Genomic DNA, 25,185 nt, shown 5'->3' with positions numbered 1-25,185 from the left:
AATTGGGAAGGGGAAGTTGACCCCCGCCAGCCTTCCCAGTGTCTGCCCAACCCAAGCCATGCTCACCTCCTGCACCCCAGCCTTACTCATAAAGAGGTGTGAGCCCCACCTCCGTTGTCCTCCACCTGTCAGTTCCCCAAACTGTCTTAAACCCCCTGAGGAGCAGCCTGAGACTTGAGAGAAGCCAGGGGCGCGTTGGGGGCTTAGAAACCAGCCCCCAGAGGGCTTGGGGCATACCTGTAGAGTTTAGGGATGGCATGGGCAGCTGTTTTCCGCACATAGGGTGACATGTCCGAGGCGGCTTCCTTGATGGCTAGCATCATGATGGGCACTATGATGGGCACACGGATGCTAGAGAGGACGCGGAGGGCACTGGCACGAATCAGCTGGTTGGGGTCCTAGGAGCAGAGGTGGAGGCAGAGCCATGAGAGGACACCAGGTGCCCTGATGGGGGAGGCCACAACTTTGGAAGTCACTGTCCCCAGCTACCACCAGCTCTTGCTTCCCGCCTCCTGACCTGAGCCTGGATGATGTGACAGTGCTGGCTACCTGGGGGGACATTGACTCTTGGCTCTGGCTGCAGAAATCTGACACCTGAATAGGTGTTGCAATGGGCAGCTTCACTTTCACAAAGAGTGAAAAACATTCAGAACACCTAAAGGTCCTGAAACACCTGCAATACCTCCTGTTCTTTAGGAGTAGGGGGAGGGTGTCTCTGTGTTTATGCCTGAGGTGACAGTCCACCAGATGCAAAATGTTCTCCATTCCAAAGAGTTCATCCTTGCATTCCTCTCTCCCAGCAATCGCTCAAAAGCTGCTCTTCTTCAACAGTGTTTAACAGAGTAAGTGCCCCTCCTCTTAACGCCTATTACATCCTATACAGACCTTATAAACATTAGACGCAATGTATTGTGACCATGAGGCTTAGGACTGTCTTCCCACTAGCAGCAGCAGCTATAAATTACAGGCATACTTTGGAGATATTGCAGGTTTGGTTCCAGACCACCACAAGAAAGCAAGTATCTAACTAAGCGAGTCACACAAACTTCTTGGTTTTCCAGTACACATAAAAGTTATCTTTACAATATACTGTAGTCTTTTGCATGTAATAGCATTATCTAAAAAACAATGAACATTCCTTAATTTAAGAATATTGCTAAAGAACAATAACTATCATCTGAGCCTTCAGTGAGTCACAATCTTTTTCCTGGTGGAGGGTTTTGGCCTCTATGTTAACAGTTGCTGAGTGATCAGGGTGGTCGTTGCTGAAAGTTGGGGTGGCTGTGACACTTCCTTAAATTAAGACAACAATGAAGTTGGCCACATTAATTGACTCTTCCTTTCACAAAAGATTTCTCTGTAGCATGCAATGCTCTTCAACAGCATTTTACCCACAGCAGAACTTCTTTCAAAACTGGTATCAATCTTCAAATCTTGTCACTGCTTTAACAACTAAGTTTATGAGATATTACAAACCCTTTGTTATTATTTCAACAATGTTCACAGCATCTTCACCAGGAGTAGATTCCATCTCAAGAAACCACTTTCTTTGCTCATCCTTAAGAAGCAACTCCTCATCTGTTCAAGTTTTATCAAGGGATTGCAGCAATTCAGTCACATCTTCAGGCTCGTCTTCTAATTCCAGTTCTCTTGCTGTTTCCACCACAGCTGCAGTTACTTCCTCCACTGAAGTCTTGAACCCTTCAAAGTCATCCTTGAAGGTTGAAATCAACTTCTTCAAATTCCTGTTAATGTTGATATTTTGACCTCCTCTCACAAATCACAATTTTTTTTTTTTTTTTTTTTTTGAGACAGGATCTCGTTCTTTCACCCAGACTAGAGTGTAGTCGTGTCATCACAGCTCACTGCAACCTCAAACTCCTTGGCTCAAGTAATCCTCCTGCCTCAGCCTCCTGAATGGCTGGAACTACAGCCGTGCACCACCACACCTGGCTAATTTTCCTATTTTTGTAGATACAGGGTCTCGGTCTTGCTCAGGCTGGTCTTGAACTCCTTCCTGGCCTCAAGCAATCCTTCCACCTCTGCCTCCCAAAGTGGTAGGATTACAGGTGTGAGCCACCATGGCTGACCACAAATGTTCTTAATGACATCTAGAACGGTGGATCTTTTCCAGAAGTTTTTCAATCTACATTGCTCAGATCCATTAGAGGAATAAGAAGAATCAACTATCCATAGCCTTATGAAATGTATTTCTTAAATAATAAGACTATTAATTCTGGAGAATGATGGACAATGGGAGGGGAGCTAGAACACTAAAGAAGGACAGATGTTACTCTGATTTTCTAAAACGGAGAAACAGAAGATCCACACAATTACAGGTAAGATTGATGGGAATCCCTGGCAAAATTCTGGAATTGGTTTTTAAACATATGGGTTAGAAGCTCTTTAAAGGGAAGTCTGTATTTTCTTAGAGACAAATCTTGTCACATCAACTGCTAAAACCTGTTTTCCCTTTTTTGTTGTTAATGTTTTATTTGGAAATGGTTATAGATTCTCATGAAGTTACCAAAAAAAAAAAAATCTGTTTTCCTTTTTGATAGGGTGATTAGGATGGTAGATATTAATACTATGTATCTTGATTTCAGCAAGGTGTTTGTGGGAGTCTGATAGCATTTCCTGCATTGCCATTTTTGAGGTAGGCCTTTAGTTTCACCTAATATGCTTGCATCTTAAGGGCAGAATTCATGTTTATTTTATCTCCTTACCACTCACAGCTCTTTGCACATGAAAGGTGTTATTTTATTTTATTTTATTTGCTATTGAATAAGATCCTTCCTAACAAAATGGGAAAATGCCAGCTGCCTGTACAGTTAGGTGGATCCACACCTTGGTAAAATGTTGCACTTGGAGAAGGCTTATTAACACATCAGTGTCAACCTGGAAACATGCTATGCCTCAGGACTCGAAGTCTGTTGCCCTGGTCTGAACAGCTTATCAGTATCTTGGAAGAAGACATAAAGTCAGGGGGGACCAAATTAAGATTCAGAATCACCCTGGCTTGGACCCTATGTTAAACCAATAACATGAAATACAGTAGGGTTTCATAGGGGATTCAAGGGATCAGTTGCACAAAGACAGGATATAAGTAGACCTGGATTATCTGCTTCAACCAGATTGACCCCACTAGTGGTCTGCTAACAAAGTAAACATGGCCTCACTCTGGGCTGATAAAAACAACGGAGAAGACTGGATTGAAATGACTGGTCCTAATGTGCAGAAGAGGCCAAAAACCAGTAACAACAACAAAAAAGAAAATAAGTTGTAGAGGAACACATATATAGTATGATACCACTTACAAAACAATATTTTATATTGTTTAGGAATATGTAAATAAGTAGTGAAAGAATAAATACATATGAATGATAAACAGGGGAAGATACATAAGCTTTGGCTATTTGATAAATGTTTCTTTTCTTATGCTAGATTTATAAATGTTCATTATATTATTCTTTATGCCTTTTGTAAATCTGAAATAAACTTTAAAAAAAAATATAGCTATGGAGTTTCAACACAATGTAATTGTTAAAAAAAAAACAGATATTAATAGTTGTAGTTGTCTTAAGATGCAGCAAGTTGCTTTAGGAGGGGGTGGAGTCTGTATAATATCACTGGAGTCAGAGATGGTCTAGGGTGAAAGTTGGCACACTGCAGCCCTCAGGCCAAATCTGTGTGCTGCCCTTTTTTTTTTTTTTTTTTTTTTAAGACAGGGTCTTGCTTTGTCACCCAGGCTGGAGTATAGTACGCAGTAACAGAGCATATACCTCAAACTCCGGGGCTCAGGTGATCCTTCTGGCTCAGCCTCTTGAGTAGCTGTAGCTACAGGTGTGTGCCATCACACTCAGCTAGGTTTTTTTTTTTTTTTTTTTTCGTTTTTTTGTAGAGACAGGGTCTTGCTATGTTGCCCAGGTTTGTCTTGAAGTCCTGGCTTCAAGCAATCCTCCTGCCTTGGCCTCCCAAAGCGCTAGGATTACAGGCATGAGCCACTGTGCCTGGCCTGCTGCCTATTTTTTATAGCTTTACTGGAACACAGCCATGCCCACTTTGTTTATGGCTGCTTTTGCACACAAGGGCAAAATTGAGTAGTTGCATAGTTGAGACTGCATGGCCTACAGAACCTAAAATACTATTTGGTACTTTACAGAAAGTTTGCTGACCACTCTTCTAGAGAAATCACTGCCTTGACTTGGACTACATGAGCTCTGGTTTTCTAAAAGGGGAAAAGGAGCAGATTGTAGAAACTATAGGTAAATGTAAAAATCTGTGCAGCAATTCCATAATAGTTTTTATAAAATGATTTAACCCTGATTCAAACCAAAGATTAGTTGCCTGAGATGGATCCCATGGTTTTGACTTACACAAAGAACCTGGCACAATGCATGGCACAGAGACACCCAGGTAAACGCTAAATTAATGAATTGTACATATTAACACAGGTGATGGTGCTTTCTACCTTACTCCAAAGAAGCAGACTCTGTCAGCCCCTCCTCCAGGCCATAGCAGAATGAACAAGGGGTGAGCCCTGGATTTGGGCAGTCAATTCTCGGTCTGCCCTGCAACCTATAGAATTGCTGGAGATGAAAAGATGAGCTGGACCTGTTAGAATCCCTCTCACAGGAATTTGAACTGAAAGTGTGGAAAGAATAGGGGAGTTGATGGTTGTAATCGGAGCTGAAAAATCTGTATGGAGGGCAAGTAGAATGGCATCGATATTGCTCACTTTACCCTCAAGGTATATTAGACTACCAGAAAAGCATGCACCTACCGCACGTGAATACAACTATAGGTCTTGGGCAAGACAAAAGGTGAGAATAGCATGGGGGATTCAGGCCACTACTGGGCCACAAGTCACACTGTACACACACAGGGGTGAGCACTGAGGAGCTCTCCACTCTTAAAGGCTCTCCACTGTCAGGGCTCAGGTGGTTCCTACTTGAGGTGGTCATCACCACCGGCCCCTCAGGGCAGGAGGGGCAGCTCTTATGCCCATCTGAGCCTGGCTCCTACTCTCTGAAGGTCTGGCTGGCCTCTCCTCTGACTCTGACCCCCAACTTTAGACAGGCAGGAAGGGGCCTGCGGGGCCTGCTCCCGTGCTCACGGCCTCTCCCTGGGCCCCCTCCCGCAACACGGTGCCAACGAGGCCCAAGCCCTGGGAGGCAAACTGAGACCTCTGACCTTTAGGCCACGTTGGAAGGTGGAGATGGACAGCAGGGCCAGGTCTTGCTGCTCCTCAGCATAGCGCACCAGGTACACGTACACGAGCTTCTTCACCTGGGGGACAGCAGGTTCTCAGCGGAAGGTTTCTCGGCAAAGGCTGGTGCCCCCACCGCCCGGGGCCCCCGGGGACAAATTCTTCCAGTAGTGGGGAGAGCAGCCTCCAGTGTCTCCTGGATCCTTTACCCTGATCTACATCCAATTCAGAGACATGTAAACAGTGTCTTCTCCTGGATCAGGGGGATTTCTGAGCAGATTGGGCCCCCATGGGCTGAATCATTTAGCATTTCCTTCCTCCCCCCAACCCGGCTTGAGCTTAGTCCTGGCAGAGGTGGGGTGGGAGCTCCCTCACCGGGCAGTGCTCACCTCTATGTTTTTACAGGCCACGTTCTTCACCACGGCAGGAAACAGGTCTGACGCATTCTTCCCTCGGGCGATCATCTGGGTAGGGTCAAGGTAGGGGAAGGAGAAAGGAGGAGGCCTAGCACTGATCAGGGGCAGGTCCACGAGAAGCCAAGGACAGCTGTCCCTGCACACCCAGGCCCCTCCCCAAGGGGGCCCCCCTTCCCCTCTCACCGCCACAATCCTCTTCATGGCCTCCAGCTTGAGGGAGTCCTTGTTGGTGTCCAGCATTTCCTTCAGGTCGTCATGCCTGGCAGTGTGGCACAAGAGGTCAGCAGAGAGCACAAGGGTGGGGGTGGGGTGCCCATCATGAAGGTCCAGGCAGAAAGAAGGGACATGGGCAGGAAAGGCACAGGTAGGACCCAGCCAGAGGGGAGGGACCAGAGCTAGGGGGAAGGGGATAAAGTGCAGATCAGGGAACTCGTGGGTAGGAGAAACGTGTGGGCCAGCCAGTATTATGGGTTGTCCCCCCAAAAAAAGATATGTTGAAGTCCTAATCCCTAGTACCTCAGAATGTGACCTTATTTGGAAATAGGGTTGTTGCAGATGTAATTAGTTAAGTTCAATGAGGTCATACTGTAGCAGGGGGGGTCCCTAATCCCATATGTCTGATTTCTTATTAGAAGACGTCCCTGTGAAGAGACAACGCAGGGAGAAAGCCACATGCAGACAGAGGACTGAGAGATGCATCTGCAAGCCAGGGAATGCCAAGGACTGCTGCAAACCACCGGAAGCCGGGAAGCGGCAAGGAAGGATCTCCTACAGGTTTCAGAGGGAGCACAGCCCTGCCAACACCTTGATTTCGGACTTTTGGCCTCCTGAACTGTGGGACAATACATTTCTGATGTTCTAAGCAAGCCCGTCTGTGTACTTTGTTACAGCAGCGTAGGAAACTAACAGGGCAGGGACAGAGGCCAGGGGACAAGAGGAAGGGTGAGGGGTGGGTACGTAGGGACGCTGCTCAGAAAACACAGTCAGGCGGATGGACGAGTAGGACGGTGGAAAGGTCGTGGGCGTCAAAACAAGAGCAGGACGCCCTTGCCCTGCACTCAGTGCGTTTCCACATCCTGACCTCACTGACTAAACTGATTCCAAGGACTGGACAGGTCCCAGAGACTCCACATTGTCCTTGCAACGAAGACCCGACTGTCACTCACCATTCAACAGTCATTCAAGGAAGTTATAAAACCCTAGTAGGAGAAATAAAGATTTGAATAAATGATCTATCTCCTGCACTTGGCTGAGGGGAATAAGGGTGGTGCCTAAGCCAAGGCCAATACACAGATCTCATGCAATCTCAGTCTACTGAAATTTCAAAGGGAGCATTTTGTCAAACTTTGTGAAATGACAGAAAAATTCATCCGAAAAAAAAATCGGTAGGTAAGAACTCCAAAGAATGTTTTTGGCAAAAGAAGAGAATGATGACAGACAACTCACCCTACTGGAGTTCAAAACATAAAACACATGACAATGATAACAGCTGTATACCAGGTTAAAAATAGAAGGTCAGAGGTCATGGGGGGGGATTCCATAAGTCTAAGTTGATACATTAAGAACAGACAACTCACCAAAGTTCTAGTGAAAGAATCTTTCTTCCTTTAAATAAGTGCTGTTGGGACAACTGTTCCACAGCAAAAAATTATATTTGTACATATATTTCACATCAAAATAAATCCCACATTTGCTTAATAGTTAAAGTATTTTTAAATACAGAAGGGGAAATTTTTATTTTTAAAGTTATAAAATTATTAGTAACAGGATGGCTAGGTTTAATTTTTTAAAACTTAGGCATATGAAAAACTAAAAAAAACACTAAATTTAAGAAAAAAAAATAAGGCAACTGTATTAGTTTTCTAGAGCCACCATAACAAATTACCACAGATGGTGGCTCGAGGTTGAGTCTGAGATCAAGCTATGGGCAGGGCTGGTTTCTTCTGAAGCCGTTCTCCTTAGCTTGTAGATGGCCTTTGGGATATTATAGAAAAATACATATTTGCTCACTGCCTCTGGTTCCTGAGACAGAGTTCCTAAAGCCCTAAAACCCTTGGAGATAGGGGGACTAGGAGAACCTTTTGTTCTAATGTTTAGTCTTGTTCCTGACACACAGCTCCTAAATCCCTTGGATCCTGGGTGACAGGAACACTTTTTTGTTTTTTTTGTTTTTTTTTGTTTTGTTTTTTTTTTTTGAGACAGGGTCTTGCCATCACCCAGGTTGGAATACAGTGGTGTGATCATAGTTTACTGTAAGCTCGAACTCCTGGGATCAAGCGATCCTCCTGCCTCAGCCTTCCAAGGAGCGAGGGCTACAGGTGTGTGCCACCATGCCCAGCTAATTTTTTAATTTTTTGTAGAGATGAGGTCTTGCTATTGCCCAGTTTGGTCTCGAACTCCTGGTCTCAAGTGATCCTCCTGCCTTGGCCTCCCAATGTGCTGGGATTACAGGCATGAGCCATCACACCCAGGCCAGAGCATCTTTTGCTGTTAGAGGGTTGGAATTTCTAGCCCTACCGCCTGACCTCCAGGGATGGGGGAGTGGGGCTAAACGTTGAGTCGATCAGCAATGGCCAATGATGTCATCAATCATGGCTATGAAATGAAGCCCCCGTAAAAACCAAAAAGGAGAGCTTTCAGATCGCTGAACCACGGAGGTGCCTGGAGAGTGGGGCACCCAGAGAGGGCACGGAAGTTCTGCACCCCTTCCCACATGCCCTGTCCTATGTGTCTCTTACACCTTGCTGTTCATCTGTACTCTTTATATATCATCCTTTGTAACAACTGGATAAACCTAAGTAAAGTTTCCCTGAGTTCTATGAGCCACTCACAGAGTTGAACTCAAGTCAGGGGTCATGGGAGCCCCTGATTTATAGCTGGTTGGTCAGAAGTAGAGGTAGCAGCCTACTACTTGCAATTGGCGTCGGAAGTGGGCGCAGTCTGGTGGTACTGACGAGCCGTCAGCCTGTGCAATCCGACACCATCTCCAGGTAGACTGACTTCAATTAGAGGATGCCTAGATGGTGTCCACTGGAGAACAGGTTCTTGGTGGGGAGAAACCCCCACACATTTTGGAGACCGGAAGTGAAGTGTTCTCTGGTGAGTGGTGTGTACGAGAGCAGGAGAAATGCACTTTGTTTTTTCCTATCTCTTACAAGTCTTCTCCCTATGTCTTCACATAGCTTCCCTGGGTGTGTGCCTGTGACCAAGTTTCCTCTGCTTACAGGGAAATCAGTCATGTCGCATTAGGATTCACAGTAATGACCTCATTTTAACTTAATTACCTCATTATAGACTCTATCTCCAAATAAGGTAACATTCTGAGATACTGGGGGTTAGGACTTTAATAAAGTAATTTTTGAGGGACACAATTCAGCCCATAACAGCAACAGAAGGCAAAATATTCGGGATATGGTAAATAAAAGTTTAATATTCAAAACAGATACAGAACTGATATAAATTTATAAGGTCCATGTCCAGCATTTACTGTCAGGGCTCTTGCAAGCTCATCTGCCATCGCTTGCCCCTGAGCTGTCGCTCCCCATTCAGTGAGTGGAGCATAGGCTGGTATTCCTTGGCCAGATGCCCTTGTGCAGTGAGCAACCTGCCTAACCATACTAAGAGGACATGGAATTGGTGGTCAAGAAGTGATCAGAGAATGTGAATGAATCATTGAAAAAAAGCGTCTATATATGCTGATAGAGTTGTGTGACAACTGATGCACTCAGATGTTGCCAAGACAATTCCAAAATGTGGTGAGCAGCTGTGGGGGGGGGGCCACACTCCCAGATGACACTCTGATAACACCCTGATACCCACAGCTATTGACCCAGTGCAAGAACCCAGCCTCGAGAAGTACTACCAGTGGTAGAAATTAAAAAGCAGTGTGTGGAAGTTAGTCACAGACGTGAAATATTTAGAAACCACAGAAAATCAGAAAGCGGGGGTAGCAGTATTGGGAGAGGGAGAGCATGACCACAGCCATAAGGAGGCAAATGTGACAGCTGCTGATGCTGAGAAATGAGTGACAGGCGACGAGGAGAGGAGAAGAGTGGACATAACACACCAGGCTGCGGAAGTGTGAGTGCCCGGCAGAGTCAATGAGAAAGGACGGAAGGGCCACTAAGAAGTTGTCCCAAGAAGTTTAGAAACTGTCTTTCCTGAAGAGATTTTGAAGGAAAACAAAGTAGAAAGATGACGCCTTCCCGAACACAGAGGCCTTGCCAGCTGTCAGGTGAGGGCAGAAGAAGACATCCAGCTCCATCACGTTAATCTAAAACTCCCCCACCTGGGGCGAGAGGACACCTTCTCTCCCACGGCCAAGCCAAGGCCAGAAGACAACTACCTTGTCACCCTTCCAAACACAGACCAGGCTGTGTGTTCCTTAGAGGGTAGGAAGGTACTGTCCGCCTTGAGCTCGGGACAGCTGGGGCGTGGACAGAGGTACAGACCATTCAACTGGGCCTGGGCAGCACCGAAGGTCTGGGAAGAATGACAGAGCTTCCCTAACAAACAAACGTGCCCCACTGCACCCCAGGACCCCCATGCACACGCCCCACAGACACCTATGCACTGGCACCACCCACGCGGACCACAGACACTCCCGTACCCCCACACCCACAGCCACCCACAGCCCACAGACACACAGCCCGTACATAGACCCACGCGCACCTGCAGAAAACCCCTGTAGACACACACCCACAACCCCCAGAGAAACACACTCCCCACATATAGACAACTCCCTCAGAAACACCCCCACACCTCACCTACACACCCACAGATCCCACAGACACATATCACCATGAGACCTCTCCACGCTCGCCCACACCTCATATAGACACACATGTCCCACACGGCACAGTCACACCTAACGCACACACAAAACTTTGACAAATCTTGGCCACTCTAGTCTCATTCACCAAAATGCCTAATGGACTCCTATTCGATATTTACACTGATAAATTGAGGCTTCCAGGGCAAATCCATCCAGCCTTGGGGATCCTGACCTCCTTCGGAGGGGTCGCCCTGGGGTGACTCTTCCCTGGGCTTCAGTGGGAGGTGGCTGGAGCTCGCCCAGTCTCTTTAAGGCTGGGTGTTCCCCAGGGCTGAGCCCCTCACAGGCGGGTGTCCTCACCACACCCACGAATGCCACAGGCCCCTGTCAAATGCACACGCCCAGCCCAGTGCGCACTTTCCAGGCCCTTGAAGACGGGGATGGAGAGAGAGGACGGGTCGTGGGGTGTAAAGCAGCCAGCACGGGCAGGGCTGACTGGCAGACGTGCACTGACACAGACGGCGGCACCGCCCAGAGCCCACCCTGGGTCCCTCGTCCCCACTCCAGCCGCTTATGTTCCCAAGAGGCAGAGGAAGGGAGAGACACAGCAACACCCTGACGCCCTGAAACATGCATCTCCCATGTCAGATCTCCTTACAAGGCACCCACTGTGTGACCCCTGGCCCAGCCTGGCGTGAGAGACTCCCTGGGGATGGCTGGAGCCAGCCAGGTGGTCAAGCATGGTGTCTGGGGCCAGTCACGCTCCCCGCCCTGGATACACACTGCCCTGTCCACACTGGCCAGGGAGAGGCTGGACAAACTCCACCTGTGCTTTATCCTATCCCCAAACCTCACCCAGAGCCCGCTCCAGCCAGGGCCCGTGGGCAGGAACAGGTCAAAGTGGGACTCAACCCTCAAGTATTTTAGTACCCTCCTCCCCTCAGAGCCCCCAGGGAGTCAAGCTCCTCATCTCCTCCACTCACACTCTCAGCCCACACTACACCCCGACCACCCTCCCCGCCCAGCCTGCACCCTGAATGTCAGCCCAGTCTTCCACCTGAGGAGGTGGGGCTTGAAGGAGTCTGGGCTGGGAGTGCAGCTGCCCTGCCTGGCCTTTCTAGATGTCTGGCTGGGGTGGGTCCCTGAGGGTCCCCCTGTACCGTAGTGGCTGGCTCTGGCTCTGGCCAGCCTCTGGACAAGGTCCTTCCAAGGACGCTTCTGGGGTTGTGTCTTCCTCTGAGGCCTGCAGCCACCGAAGCTCCTCAGGCTGCAAGGCCTGGTACCAGGGCGGGGGGCCACCTTCCGGGGCCAGCACAGGGCTGGCAGCCTCCTGATCAGCCCCGCAGGCCCCCCTGACCCCTGGCCTCACCATAGCCCCCGGGAGCTGCAGGAATCGCTGCATTGGGCATCAGGTCCTGCTCCAGGATGGGGCTGAGCTGGCCAGGACGCTGTGGTTGCTTGTCACTGTCACCAGACGGCCCGCCCCCGAAACTCAGTAACCAGACACTGGCAGGGAGGGAGGCTCCGGTTTCCTCTTCACTGCTCAGAGACAAGGCCTCAGGAGGGACAGAAGGGTGCAGACTGTGGACCAAGCCCAGCCCCAATCTCTGGGCAGGGTAGCAGGCAGTCAGTGGAGCTGACAGAGAAGTGAGGGATGCCTCCTCACCACCAATCCCGCAGCCGCAGTGGACCTCAGCCTCCCCAGAAATCTTACATGCCCTCTTCTCACTCTGCCCCCAAGCCTCTTGATCCTCACCTGCCCTTCCAGAGCCAATCCCCGACTTTGTCTTTCCTATCAGCCTTCTCTTCTCTCTACTTCCTCCCCACTGGAGGACCCCTGGGTCCACCTAGGGCTCCGGGCCCATCGCTCCAACTGCTGTCACTCACATCCTTGGCCTTTGTGTCCTACTGCCCTCCAACACCCCTGTCCTGCCAGTGCTCACTTTAGTTCCCATATTTCAAACCCTTTCGGCCCTCAGGACCCCGCGCTCAGCCTTGCACTTGCTCCCGCAGCTTCACTACCTGCTTCTCACAGAGGAAAGGCTTTAGATGAAATCCCCTGTAGCTCCTTGCCCCACACTCAGATCCACCTGCGTCTACACTCTCCTCTCCTTTCTCTGGGCGGAGCTGGTCCCCTTTGCACTGGGGCCAGTCCTCCACGCCCCCCCACCTCTCCCTCCCGCCCATCACTCAGGGGCTGCACCTCCTGTGTTCCCTTCAGCCTCTCCCCCACTCCTGGCTCCTTCCCATGAGCAGTTAAACATGCTCTAGGCTCTCCCATCCTAATAACAAACACAAATAACAATTAAATAAAACTCCTTGAACCGATGTTCTCCTCCGGCAATTCTTTCTCCCTCTCCCCTTTGCAGTCAAACTTCTTGAAAGCAAAGTTCCCATTCATTGTGTTTTACCTATTTACCCTCATTTGTTCCTTTATTCACTTCAGTCTGGCTTTAGATGCTGATTCAGAATTCAGGGCTGAAGGGTCACGATCTCTGCAATTGACATGATTCAGCCAAAAATACGTCTGGATAGTTAGATAAAGCAAATACGGTGTGATGTCCATGATGGTTGAATTTACATGGATGATACACATGTATTCATTGTATTAATTCGATTTTTCTCTATGTTTAAAATCACCCATAATAGAATGTTGGGGGAAAAATAATTACCACCTGTTCTCCTCGCTTTGCCAGAGCTGGTCTCCCAGGGCAGGGGGAGGAGAGTGGAGTGGGAAGGAGCTGATCTCCTCTTTGCCAACAGTGGTCATGAACTTCTTTCCTTGTTTGATTTGACTTTAATGGGCCTTGATGCTATTTCCTTCTTGAAATCACATTTTATTTTCTTCCTGCCTTTTGGTTCACTTCTTCTCAGGTACGTTGAAACACTCTCCCCCTGCTTTCTGGTCACTCCTAATGTTGTATCCTCAGGATTCTGACTTGCGCCCTGTTGGAACTCACTCCATACCCTCTTCCTTGGGTTATCTTCACTTTCTTCTGTGGCTTTAACTAACATATATATAATATATGTTAACAATTCCCTGATCCCTTCTGGAATCCAAATCTTAATATACAGCTACCCACTAGACTTGAATGCCCCTCAGAGTTTACAATCTCAGCATGTCCAAAGCTGGGCTCAACATTATTTTCCACAAGTTTGCTAGTGATACTTTTATTTCTAATCACACTGAACAGCACCATATCCATCCGGCTGCAGGAACTAATAACCTGAGTATCATCCTTCTCTCTGCCAGCCCCTCCCTCTTGCCCCCACTCCCCACATCCAATTACCCATCATATCTGTGGCTTCCACCTCCTCAGTAGCCCTCAAACCCTCTGCCCCTCCTCTAATCTAGCCACCATCACACCCCGTGCCTGATAACTTCAACACCCCCCTCACTTGTCTCTTGCTCAGTCCAGCTCAGCTCTAATCTCTTCCCCACAATCCAGCCTGTGATCCTTTAAAAATACAAATCTGATGGTGTCACCTGTTTAGAACCCGTCAGTACTGCTCCCCACCGTCATTTCTGGTACTTGGTGGCCTGTGCCATGATTCTGGCTCCACTACAAAACCTGTGGCCCCGCTCTCAAGCTTCCTACAAGCCCTTTCCTCTGGCTGCAACACTCCTCACTCTCCTCTCTCCCTGGTCCAGGGACCAGGTCCTCGCCCACCTCCCACTGCCCCTTCTACATGGAACTGTAGCTGGCTGCTGCTTCATCCGTGCGTCTCCCTGGAGGACAAGGTCGGTCTCCTGTTCACAGTTGTAGTCTGTGACTAGCACAAGACTTGACACAGTCGGCCTCTAATAAATGCTTGTTGCAGAATTTATGAATAAACAAACGAAGGAACAAACACGAATGAGTCAAAGGAGGGGGCAAGTTAAGGTAGGGTTGAATTATAGGGCAACGTGGGGAGGGCCAGATGGGAGGTGGGGACCAGAACCGAAGGAAGTGAATTTGTAGCAGGGGCCAGGCCTGGGAGGTTCTGCATCTCCGTCCAGGGCCCACCTTCCTGGAGAGGCTCCAGGCTCAAAGTCAAGTCCGCTGACTCAGGCCCCTCCCCCCGTTTTGCGGGAGCCGACCCGCTTAGCGCGAACAAAGGCTGGGACCCGGTAATCCAGCGCCGCAAACCCGAGAGACCCCTAGGCCCGGAGGGTTGGTCCTCCGCGGCCGAGCGGACTGGCCCGCCCATCCCCCACCAGCCTGCACCCTCCCCGGGCCGGCCTGGGGCCGGTGCCGCGCGGCCGGGCGCTGTCCATGGTGCCCGCGCCGCCGGGGCCTCACCGCTTGTAGTCGGAGGAGAAGATGCCGCCGCTCGCGGGGTCGTGGCCGTACTCAGGCTCCCCGGGGCCGGCAGAGCCGCCCTTGTCTTCGCTGTAGGCGGGCGCGGCCGACATGGGGGCCGGGGCGGGGGCCGCGGGCGGCGGGGGCAGGGGACGGGCTGCGGGGGCCGCGGGCGGCGGGGGCGGTGGACCCGGGCGCGGGCTCGGGCGCGGGCTCGGCTGCACCGCGGCGCGGGGCGGAGGCTGCGCGCGGATTTATCAATCAGGGCCGCGCTGAGGCTCTTAAAGGCGCCGGCCGGCGGGGCGTGTCCGCGGGGGGCGCCGGGGGCGGTGCGGCAGGGCTGGCCCCGCCCCGCCCTCGGAAATCCCCCTGCTTAAGGACGGCTCCTGCCCTTTGAAAGGACCTGATGCACCCGTCTGCCGCACTGGTGACGGGACAGCCTTCCCAGGGGTGCAGCACACTTGCCCGCCCTCGACCACCTGGCCTCGGCGGAACGACCTCCTGGGATGCCGCTCGCCCCTACGCGAGCGCGGGTGCGCATCCACGCAGAGGGGCTGTGTCCGCAGGCTGGGGGGCCTGGGGCGGGAAGGGGTCCCTGCGCCCGGAGGCCGGCCTCAGAGATCTAAGGACTCTCCCTTTCCTCCACCACCTTTCTTACAAAATCTAGTTTTCCAGTGGGAAGCCCAGAGGCTTTCCGGAGGTGGCATCTAAGGTGGCATTTAAGGAAGGGGGTGTCCAGGAGCGCCGAGGAGCCCTCAGAGCTGTGGTCCCCAACCTCCGGGTTGCGACTGATACTGGTCCGTGGCCTGTTCAGAACCGGCCACACAGCAGGAGGTGAGCCGGAGGCAAGGGAAGCTTCATCTGTATTTACAGCCGCTGGCATCACCCCCCCCCCAGCTCCGCCTCCTGTCAGATCAGTGGCATCGTTAGATTCTCATAGGAGCACGGACCCTCCTGTAAACTGCACATGGGAGGGATCTAGGTTGCCGTCCTTATGAGAATCGAATACCTGATGATCTGGGGTCGAGCTGAGGTGGTGATGCTAGCACTGGGGAGCGGCTGCAAATACAGATTATCATTAGCAGAGAGGTTTGACTGTACAATAAATGCAATTGCACTTGAATCATCCTGAAACCATCCCCCACCCCATCCATGGAAAAATTGTCTTCCATGAAATCTGTCCTGGGTGCCAAAAAGGTTGGGGACTGCTGCCTTAGAGGCTTAGAGAGATGGAGGACAGGATAGAGAGGGCTGTGAACATCCAATTAAACTTTGGAAAATGGTGTAATGAATCTTTCTGAACCCTCCACGTCTATGCCTAATCCAGGGTCATGTCCACGTCCACCAACACCTAGCAAGGAAGGCAAAGGGCCTGCTGTGACCACCAGAACTCCTGGGTCATATGAGGCCTCCAGTTCAGCTCCCACAGCCTGGGGTACCCCAAGGCCCAAGGAAGGATGGGAATGTGGTGAATTGGGCTAGGGGAAGAGGTGGGATCTAGTTGGGCCTGAGTTTGGGGCATCAGGTTGGGTGGCTGGAGTCTCCTGACAGGGCCTGGGGAGTGGAAGAGTCCTTAAGGCCTCAGTGTTGAGCTGTAGACTAGGATCCCAAAGCCTACATGGCTTAGAATTAGTGAGCCTGGGTAGAAACGGGCAGGGCCTAAAAAGGCGGAGCTTGGCTCAGCAGGAAGGTTCTATTGGGGGAATGAGAACAGGGCTTGACCCGACGGAGGAGAGGGCAGGACCCGGGTTTAGAATTTGGCAGGCTGTAGTAAGTAGCCTGAGGCCTTCCGGGCTTGAGGCCAAAAGGTTTTCGGAGGGGAGGAACTCAACCAGTGGCAGGTCTAATTGGTTCTGGTAGGTTTGGGCCTGCCAGAGTATAGCTGATCTTGAGTTTGGAGGAACGTGGCCTGTGTGGGGAGGGGAGGGCCTGGATTTTGCAGGAGCGCTTTGGTTAGGCGTGTTGGTTAGTCGGCTCCAGAGGTGGGTGGGGTCCTGCGTGGGTAGCTGGGCCACGCTCACCGAGCTGCTGGAGCTCTACTCTATTTGCAGGGAGTCCAGGCTGGGAGCTGGCCGAGCAGGCGCAGTGCAAAGCGCACATGGTCACTGCGCGTGGGGCGATAGGGTGGTGGGTCCCCGTCCATGGCTTTGCGCATGCGGTGCTCCAGCACCACGCGGGCAACGCCACCTTGTCTGCCTTCCAAGGAGCCCGGAAACGTGCGTGCAGCCCCTGGCCGCCTGGATTTTTGCCTGCAGGGCTCGCCAGATGGGTGCGGATCAGAGCCAGGTTTATGTACTATACTCCGGGATCCTGCACCCTCATTTCCTAACCCTGAGCGCCCCAAAGCCCCTATTCTCAGAGACCTGCACCCTCAGCCCCGGACCGCAGTCTTCATCCTGGTATGCAGCCCTCTGGTGGGGAGTGGCTTGGCTGGGCAGCCTCTCTTCGCAGACTTGGGCCTGTGTTTCAGCTGGGGACACCCACCCTCAACGTGGATGACTTCTCCATGGCCGCAGTATACGCCCACGTGGGGCCCACACCCGCGTCCTTTGGGAGACATCAGCCTGAACGGGAAGAGATCTCCCGGCTCAGGTTCGGCGCCCTCCGACTCCACAACCTCGAAGTGCTGAACCAGGAAAGCCTCAGAGAGGAAGAACTTAACGGTGCTGCCTGCCCCAGTCAGGGGCTGGGAGGAGAAAGCGACCAAACCGCTGGGCATTTGCACAGACGGCCTCGGGTCCTTCTACTGCTCATAGGGTCAGATGGTCAATCCAGGGTTCAGGGAGACCTGGCTTGGGGCTGAGCCCAAGGTGGAATGGCTTCACCCCCACACACTTGCCTCCTGTGCTTAAAAGCGACTTCAGAGACCCGGACACCCCAGATACATCCTGCCCTGAGACACCCTGAACACCACTCAGTTTCCAGCAATTGCTACTTCCTCCCCATCCAACTTTGTCTTCTCATCTCAAATTCCAGCTCTCCATTCTCTTCCCTCTCCCTGCTCAGATCCTCTTCCTCAGCCATCTCCCGTCTTGCCAATCCTGCTAGAGGCAACACCAGGACTGGGTGTCAGCTGATACCTGGGTTGAGCAGAAAACCTGAAGAAACGGGGAAACCTGGGTGAGATCCGAACCCAGGACAGGCATCTCCTCTCAGGTCTGGGTGGAGAAAGGCCTCTCCAACAACCTCAGCAACAAACACTTGTTGAGCAGCTGCTCATTTGATCCTTATTACAATCACAGGATGGGTACAGTGTGCCCATTTTCAGGATAAGGAAACTGAGGTTCCTGGAGGTTATACATCACCGGAGCACACACAGCTCATGTATGCCCGCTTGACTCTGTCCCGAGCCCTTTGTACTAAACATAAGTCACCTGTCTTACCTCTTTTCCTTTATAAGAAAGTGAGACATCTATTTAATTCAGGCTTCTCCTATCTTTGCTGGGAACAGAAGGCTTTCGGTACTTCGGAGGATGCCCCATTGCCTGGGAAAGGGGGTTAAGGCAGATCCTGGGGGCACCGGGCCCTCGGAGGTGATCTGCCTCCCCAGGTCTCTGGGCATCTTTGTTGGAAGGGAGAGGGGTTGACTTTAACAGATGTGACTTGGGCAGGAAGGACCCGTATGCCAGTGAGGAGCAGGGCTGCCCAAACCCACAGTGCAGAACGCTAGCCATTTTGTGGCTCACTGTTATCCCTGACCGTTCCTTTCCCTCCTGGCCCCAGTCCGTTGTAGCCTCTGCTTATTGCTTGGTGAGTCATTTTCTCAGACTGGAAGCTGTGGAAGACTCAGGTGACCAACTCATCTCAGTCTGCCTGTGACTTTGCATTGGTCTAAAATTGAAAACCTCTCATCCCAGGAACCCAGGGGAACCCAGACAGTTGGTTGCCTAGGCTCGGGGCTCCCCATTTCCATCTCCCTCCGTCTCAGAAGGCCGCAGGGAGGACCCAGTCATGTGAACGTCCTTTAGCTTTCCTTCATGCCCTCCTACCATCCACCAGGTAAGGAGGGCACCTTGGGTCCTGCTTCCCTGGGGTCCTCCACCCCCCATACCCACTGGGCCAAGCAGGGCTTACAGCTGTGGAAGAGGGTGGACTGTTCTGTCCCCTGCTGAGGCGGCAGGCACCCCGCCTGGGGAGAAAACAAGATGAGCTGAGGTCTTCTCCAGTTACCTGGGACATGAAGCTCATCTGGGGGAAAAAACAAACCCAGCTGTCACCACCTGGCCACTGAGGAGGCGAGGACGGAGGCCACTCTGCCTCTCTCTTGTCTCCCTCGGGCTCCACACTCTGCCCGCGGGGCTGTTTGTACTCGGCGTGTGGTTGTGCATTTGGTGCGCCCATGAGTCTGCACTAGGATGCTGGACGCGGGACTGGGAGACCTCGCCCGTCTGTGCCACATCTCTATATGGGAATTCAAATAAGCCTCTTCCTCTACCTAGGTCTCAACTTCCTCATCTGTGAGCTAGGGACAATAAGCTGGGGGGTGGTTGGGAATCACAGGACCATTGTGAGGCTCTGGGAGCTCTTTGTGGACTGGATAAGGCCAGAGGAACAAGGTTTGTTTATTTAAGGGCTGGTTTTGAGCTTGCAGATTTGGGTGCTGGGAGGAGGGGTGGGGAGAATACATCTTACTCAGCTCAGAGGAGAAGAACAATGGCCCTCAGAAGCTGGTGGCCTCCCTGTGACCCCTGCCCCAGAGCTCTCAGGGAACGCCCAGCTGGAAAGGCGCTGGGGAGCAGGCACCACTCCCGACTCTCCCTCTGAAAGTTCCCCAGTGTCGGCAGAGGTAGGGAGGCACCTCGGCCACCATCAGCTGGGCCTCTGCACTGTTAGTCAGTGTCTGAATGAGGAGATGCCCCTTCAGATAGGAGATCTAGGTCCACACATGGTGCTCCATCCATAATGACTATCTCCAGAACCTGTGCTAAAGCCCCAGGCAGCCGTACCAATAATGTCATGAAGTAGATACTGTTATTCCCATTTTACAGATGGGGAAACTAAGGCTTGGAGAGGTTGGCAAGGTTACAAGTTTGTAACTGGCAGAACCAGGATTCAAGCCCCAGTGGTCTGGCTCCAGTGCCCATGTCCCTAACCACTGTACAGCACTGCCTTTCTCATGCTGCCAGCACGGGAGGCCCACCCCCCGCCCCTCCCCGACCCCACCACCGGCCACCCCCCGCCCCTCCCCGACCCCACCACCGGCCACCCCCCGCCCCTCCCCGACCCCACCACCAGGAAGTGCTGACTCCTGCATCCTCCCTGACCTGGAGAAACAGCCACTATTCTCCTTGGCTTTCATTGAGCCAAGCCATCATTTTCTTTGTAAGAAAAGAAAAGAGTCAAGCCCTGGAGCTATAAGAGCCCAGAGGACAAAGCATCCCAAGCTTGGGACACCTGGCCTGACAATGCTGCCCACCCCACTGGGGCTCCTCAGGAGGACAAAGTGGTGAGAGTGGCCCTGGGACTGGGTGTGGGGGTAACAGGCCCTGCAGGATCTCAACCAGGGAGGCCCTGTCCCCAAGCACAGGCCTGTGGGGCCGGTGTGGCAGCCCTTGGCTATGGCTGTGGTCTGGCCTGAACTTCCAACTCCGGCCTTCACCCATCGGTCTAGCCCTTGGACAAGGGGGAGCCTCTGTGGAAGGTGAAGCTTTGGGCTCACTGCTCCTAGCTGGCCACCTTCAGCCAAAATAAGAGTCAGGGCTCCCCGCGGTGTAGAGTAAGCAGTCCCAGCACACCCTGCTTGGGCTCTCCCTTCCCTTACAGAGCCTTTGGTTACCCCTTCTCTCTAGGCACAGTGATCCCACCTGAATCTGAGCCCCTACCCCGGCAGCTCACTTTGCAGCGGCCACGCCCCACAGCTTGCTAGACATTCTTCTGGGTCCAGAGCAAGAAGGACAAGCTACCTAGCCCTCGGGCAGATAAAAAAGCCAAGCAGGAAGCCCTGGGGCCCTGTTTGTCACTACTGCCCAGGCCAGTCTGACAGCAGCTCTCCCTCCTCTCAGTGGCTCTGGGGGCAGCTGAGAAGCCAAAGTCTGTGAGGCTGGGGTCCAGGTAGGGGACTGGTGGCCTCACCCATCCTCTCTCCCCTCCTCCTGGTGTTCAGCCCCACCTCAGCCCTGCTTGTGCCTGCTCTCTGCACTGGCTCTTCTCCCTCCCTGGGCTCTGGGTGGTGAGAGAACAAACAGTGTATGGTTCCAATCGCTTTCAATTTACTGAGGCTTGCTTTACCAAGTAACATATGGTGAACATACCATGTACACTTGAAAATGTTTATTTTCCAGATTAGAGTGTAATAGTCTATAAATATCAATTAGGTCAAGGTGGTTGATAATGTTAAGATAATCTATGACTTTACTGATTTTTTTGTACAGTTTTTCCATCTCCTTCCCCAGATACAACCATTGTTTTCCTGTGCTTTTCTTTATATTTTTCATCCTTGTGCATATATCCCTAAAAAATATTTATTTATTTATTTATGAGATGAGTCTCGCTCTGTCACACAGGCTAGAGTGCCATGGCGTCAGGCTAGCTCACAGCGACCTCAAACTCCTGCCTCAGCATCCCGAGTAACTGGTACTACAAGCGTGTGCCACCACGCCTGGCTCATTTTTTCTATTTTTAGTGGAGACAGGGTCTCAAACTCCTGAGCTCAAGTGATCCTCCCGCCTCAGCCTCCCAGAGTGCTAGGATTACAGGCATGAGCCACCACCCCAGTCAGGAGTTGTGATTTAACTCTTTTTTATGATGATTCTGTTTAAATTTCACCTTTATTATTAGGATGAATTCCTTAATTCTTGGATATAGTCTTCTAAGGTAAGACTCTTAGGGAGTTTCAGTGGATAGTCCAAGGCATTTACCAAACCCTTTTAAATTTGTGGAAATTAAACTACAAATTCTGTCGCCTCTGCAGTAGGCAGCAACTGAAATATCTGCTCTTTTTTTTTCCCCTGCTCTTCAGCTATTGCTTTCTACTGAGCTCCTTGGAGTCTCACCTAGTGGATTTGCAGTAAGGGGTTGTCCAAGGATTTGAAGGGATTTCTTGTGTAGATTTTGGAGATCTCATCTCTGAAGATCCCTCCTTTCTGGGATGTCCTCCATCAATTTATAGTTGCTCTGGAAATCCTGAACTTATCTACTGATATCTAAGCCAAGAAGTCTGTGGCTTTCTAAGTGAGTTCCAGCACCCCATGCTGTGAAGACTGGCGGGGGGGGGGGTTCCCTAAGGGGGAAGCTTTGGAAACATGGACTTCATTCAGTGTAGTTCTCTTCTTTCAAGGTCCCAATCTCCAGGTTCTGCTGGCTCTTGATTGCTCTCCAGTTCCTCCAAGTCATTTTTAAAATTTTATTTTTTTAATTGACATTCAGTAGAATTATTTTTGTTGTACATTTCTATGAATTTTAACAGATGTACAGACTCATCACAATCAAGATATATTAATGGAATAGCTCCACCATCCCAAAAAAGTAACCCTTTTTAACATATTATACTAGTTTGGTCCACTTGTCACAATTAGTGAACTAATATTAATACATTCTTATTAACTAAGATCCATAGTTTATTCAACTTTCCTTAGTTTTTGCCTGTAGTCCTTTTTCTGTTCCAGGATTCCATCCCAGATACCATATTACACTTAGTCATCATGTCTCCTTGGCTTCCTCTTGTCACCATGGTTTTAATTTGCATTTCCCTAATATGTTAAACATATTTTCATGTGCTTATTTTCCATCTACATAAGCTCTTTGGTGAAGTATCTGTTCAAATACTTTGTCTATTTTTTATCAAAATATAATTCACATACCATAAAATTTACCATTTAAAAAAGTACAATTTAGTGATTTTTTTGTATGTTTGCAAGTGCAAACATGTTGCAAGTGCAACAATCACTGCTATCTAATTCCAGAACATTTTCATCACCCTCCAAAAATACCCCATTCTCTCCTCCCCCAGCTCCTAGTAACCATGAATCTGTTTTTTGTCTCTGTGAATCTACCTATTCTGGACATTTCATGCGGCCTTCCGTGACTGTCCTCTTTCACTGAGCATAATGTTTTCAAGATTCATCCACGTTGTACCATGTACTGGTACTTCCTCCCTTTTTATGGTCAAACAATATTCCATTGTATTGATATAGTCCATTCTGTTTATTCATTTGTCAGTTGATGGACTTTTGGGTTGTTTCTATTAATACTATTTGAATTTTATGAATAATGGTGCTATGACCATTTAGGTACAAGTATTTGTTTGAACGTATGTTTTCAATTCTCTTAAATATATAATTAGGAGTGCAACTGCCAGATCATATGACAATTCTATATTTAACTTTTTTTTTTTTTTTTTTTTTTTTTTGAGACAGAGTCTCACTCTGTTACCCAGGCTAGAGTGAGTGCCGTGGCGTCAGCCTAGCTCACAGCAACCTCAAACTCCTGAGCTCAAGCGATCCTCCTGTCTCAGCCTCCCGAGTAGCTGGGACTACAGGCATGCACCACCATGCCCGGCTAATTTTTTCTATATATATTTTTAGCTGTCCATATAATTTCTTTCTATTTTTGGTAGAGGTGGGGTCTCGCTCTTGCTCAGGCTGGTCTCGAACTCCTGAGCTCAAACGATCCGCCCACCTCGGCCTCCCAGAGTGCTAGGATTACAGGCGTGAGCCACCGCGCCCGGCCTATATTTAACTTTTTGAAGAAACAACCAACTGCTTTCCAAAGCACTATTGCACTATCTTATCCGCAATGTTTCAATTTCTCCACATCCTCACCAACACTTGTTTTTGTCTGTCTTTTTTACAACCATTCTAGCAGCTGTAAAGTGGTATTTCATTGTGATTTGGGTTTACAGTTCCCTGATGAATAATGATGTTGAGCATCTTCTCATGTACTTATTGGCTATTTGTATATTTTCTTTGAAGAAATTTCCATTTGCCCACTTTAAAGTGGGATTATCTTTTTGTTGTTAAATGGTAAGAATGCTTTATATATTATGATACTAGACTTTTATCAAATATACAGTTTACAATATTCCCTCCCATTCTGTGGATTATCTTTTCACTGTCTTTGATAGTGTCCATTAATACACAAAAGTTTCTCATTTTGAAGTCGTCCAGTTCATGTTTTGTTTTTTTTTTGGTTGCTCATGCTTTTGATGTCATTCTTAAGAAACTATTGTCTAATCCAAGATCACACCTATGTTTTCTTCCAAAAGTCTCTAGTTTTAACTTTTACTTTTAGACTTGTGATCCATTTTGAGTTAATTTTTGTATATGGTGTGAGGTAGGAATCCAACTTCATTCTTTTGCATGTAGATATCCAGTTATCCCAGTACCATTTGTAGAAATAGTCTTTTCCACACTGAATGATCTTGGGATTCTTGTTAAAAATCAATTGCCTGTAGTCCCAGCTACTTGGCAGACTGAGGCAGGAGGATCTCTTGAGCCCACAAAACTGAGGTTGCAGTGAGCTATGATGATGCCACTGCACTCTAGCTCAGGCAATGGAGTAGGACCCTGTCTCAACAAAAAAACCAAAAAACAAAAAACAATTGACCATAGATATATGGGCTTATTTCTGGACTTCCAATTCTGTTCCATTGATCTGTATGTCTTTACTTATGTTAGTACCATGCTGTCTTGATTACTGTAGATTTATAGTAGGTTTTAAATTGGGAAATGTGAATTCTTCAACCTTGTTATTCATTTTTCAAGATTATTTCAGCCATTTAGGGTCCCTTACAATTCCATATGAATTTTTAGGACCAGCTTGTCCATTTATGTTAAAAGAAAAAAAAAATGGCTAGAATTTTGATATAGATTGTGTTGAATATATAGATCAATTTGGGAAGCATTACCATCTTAATATAAGTCTTCCAATCCAAGAGCATAGTATATCTTTGCATTTATTTAAGTCTTTTTTAATTTACTTCAACAATGTTTTATAATTTTCAGTGTACAAGTCTTATAGTTTTCTGTATAAAATGATTCCTAAGTATTGTTTTTGATAGTATTATAAATTCAATTGTTTTTGAATTTCATTTTCAGATTGTTCATTGGTAGTTTAAAAATGCAACTAATTTTTGTGTATTGGTCTTATATCTGACAACCCTGCTGAACTCGTCTATTAGCTCTGTTAGCTTTGTGTGTGTGTGTGTGTGTGTGTGTGTATTCTTTAGGGTTTTCTACATATAAGATCAAGTCATCTTCAAATAGAGACAGTTTTACTACTGCCTTTCCAACGTGGATGCTGTTTATTTTTCTTGCTTAATGTTCTGACTAGAATCTCCAGTACAGTGTTGAATAGGGGTGGTAAGAGAAGATTGTTCCTGATCTTAGAGGAAAAACTTTAGTCTTTCACTATTAAGTATGATGTTAGCTGGAGGTCTTGTGTATGTGTGTGCTAAAACATACAAAAACATTAAATGTACCATTTTAACTATTTCTAAGTCTACATTTCAGTGGTAAGTACATTTACATTGTTGCTCGACCACCACCACTATTCTTCTCCAGGTTT

General features: G+C 49.3%; 1 protein-coding gene across 3 annotated transcripts in view; it reads right to left on the bottom strand.

Annotated features, from left to right (window-relative positions):
• Nucleotides 1–14,795, bottom strand: part of AP3B2 (adaptor related protein complex 3 subunit beta 2) — a 33,435-nt gene extending 18,640 nt beyond the window's left edge. For 2 of the 3 annotated variants that reach the window (XM_069465657.1, XM_069465658.1), the window contains exons 1-5: nucleotides 14,683–14,795; nucleotides 5,809–5,884; nucleotides 5,599–5,673; nucleotides 5,194–5,289; nucleotides 238–398 (exon numbers count right to left, since the gene is read on the bottom strand). In XM_069465657.1, coding sequence (XP_069321758.1) covers nucleotides 238–398; nucleotides 5,194–5,289; nucleotides 5,599–5,673; nucleotides 5,809–5,884; nucleotides 14,683–14,795 — 521 coding nt within the window. The remainder of the gene's footprint in view (nucleotides 1–237; nucleotides 399–5,193; nucleotides 5,290–5,598; nucleotides 5,674–5,808; nucleotides 5,885–14,682) is intronic. The other variant, XM_069465659.1, reaches the window with a different exon arrangement.
• Nucleotides 14,796–25,185: the final 10,390 nt, after the last annotated feature.

Source organism: Eulemur rufifrons, chromosome 3 (genome assembly GCF_041146395.1).
Source record: "Eulemur rufifrons isolate Redbay chromosome 3, OSU_ERuf_1, whole genome shotgun sequence".
Classification (NCBI taxonomy): Eukaryota; Metazoa; Chordata; class Mammalia; order Primates; family Lemuridae; genus Eulemur; species Eulemur rufifrons.
This window is presented reverse-complemented; position numbering and strand designations above follow the sequence as displayed.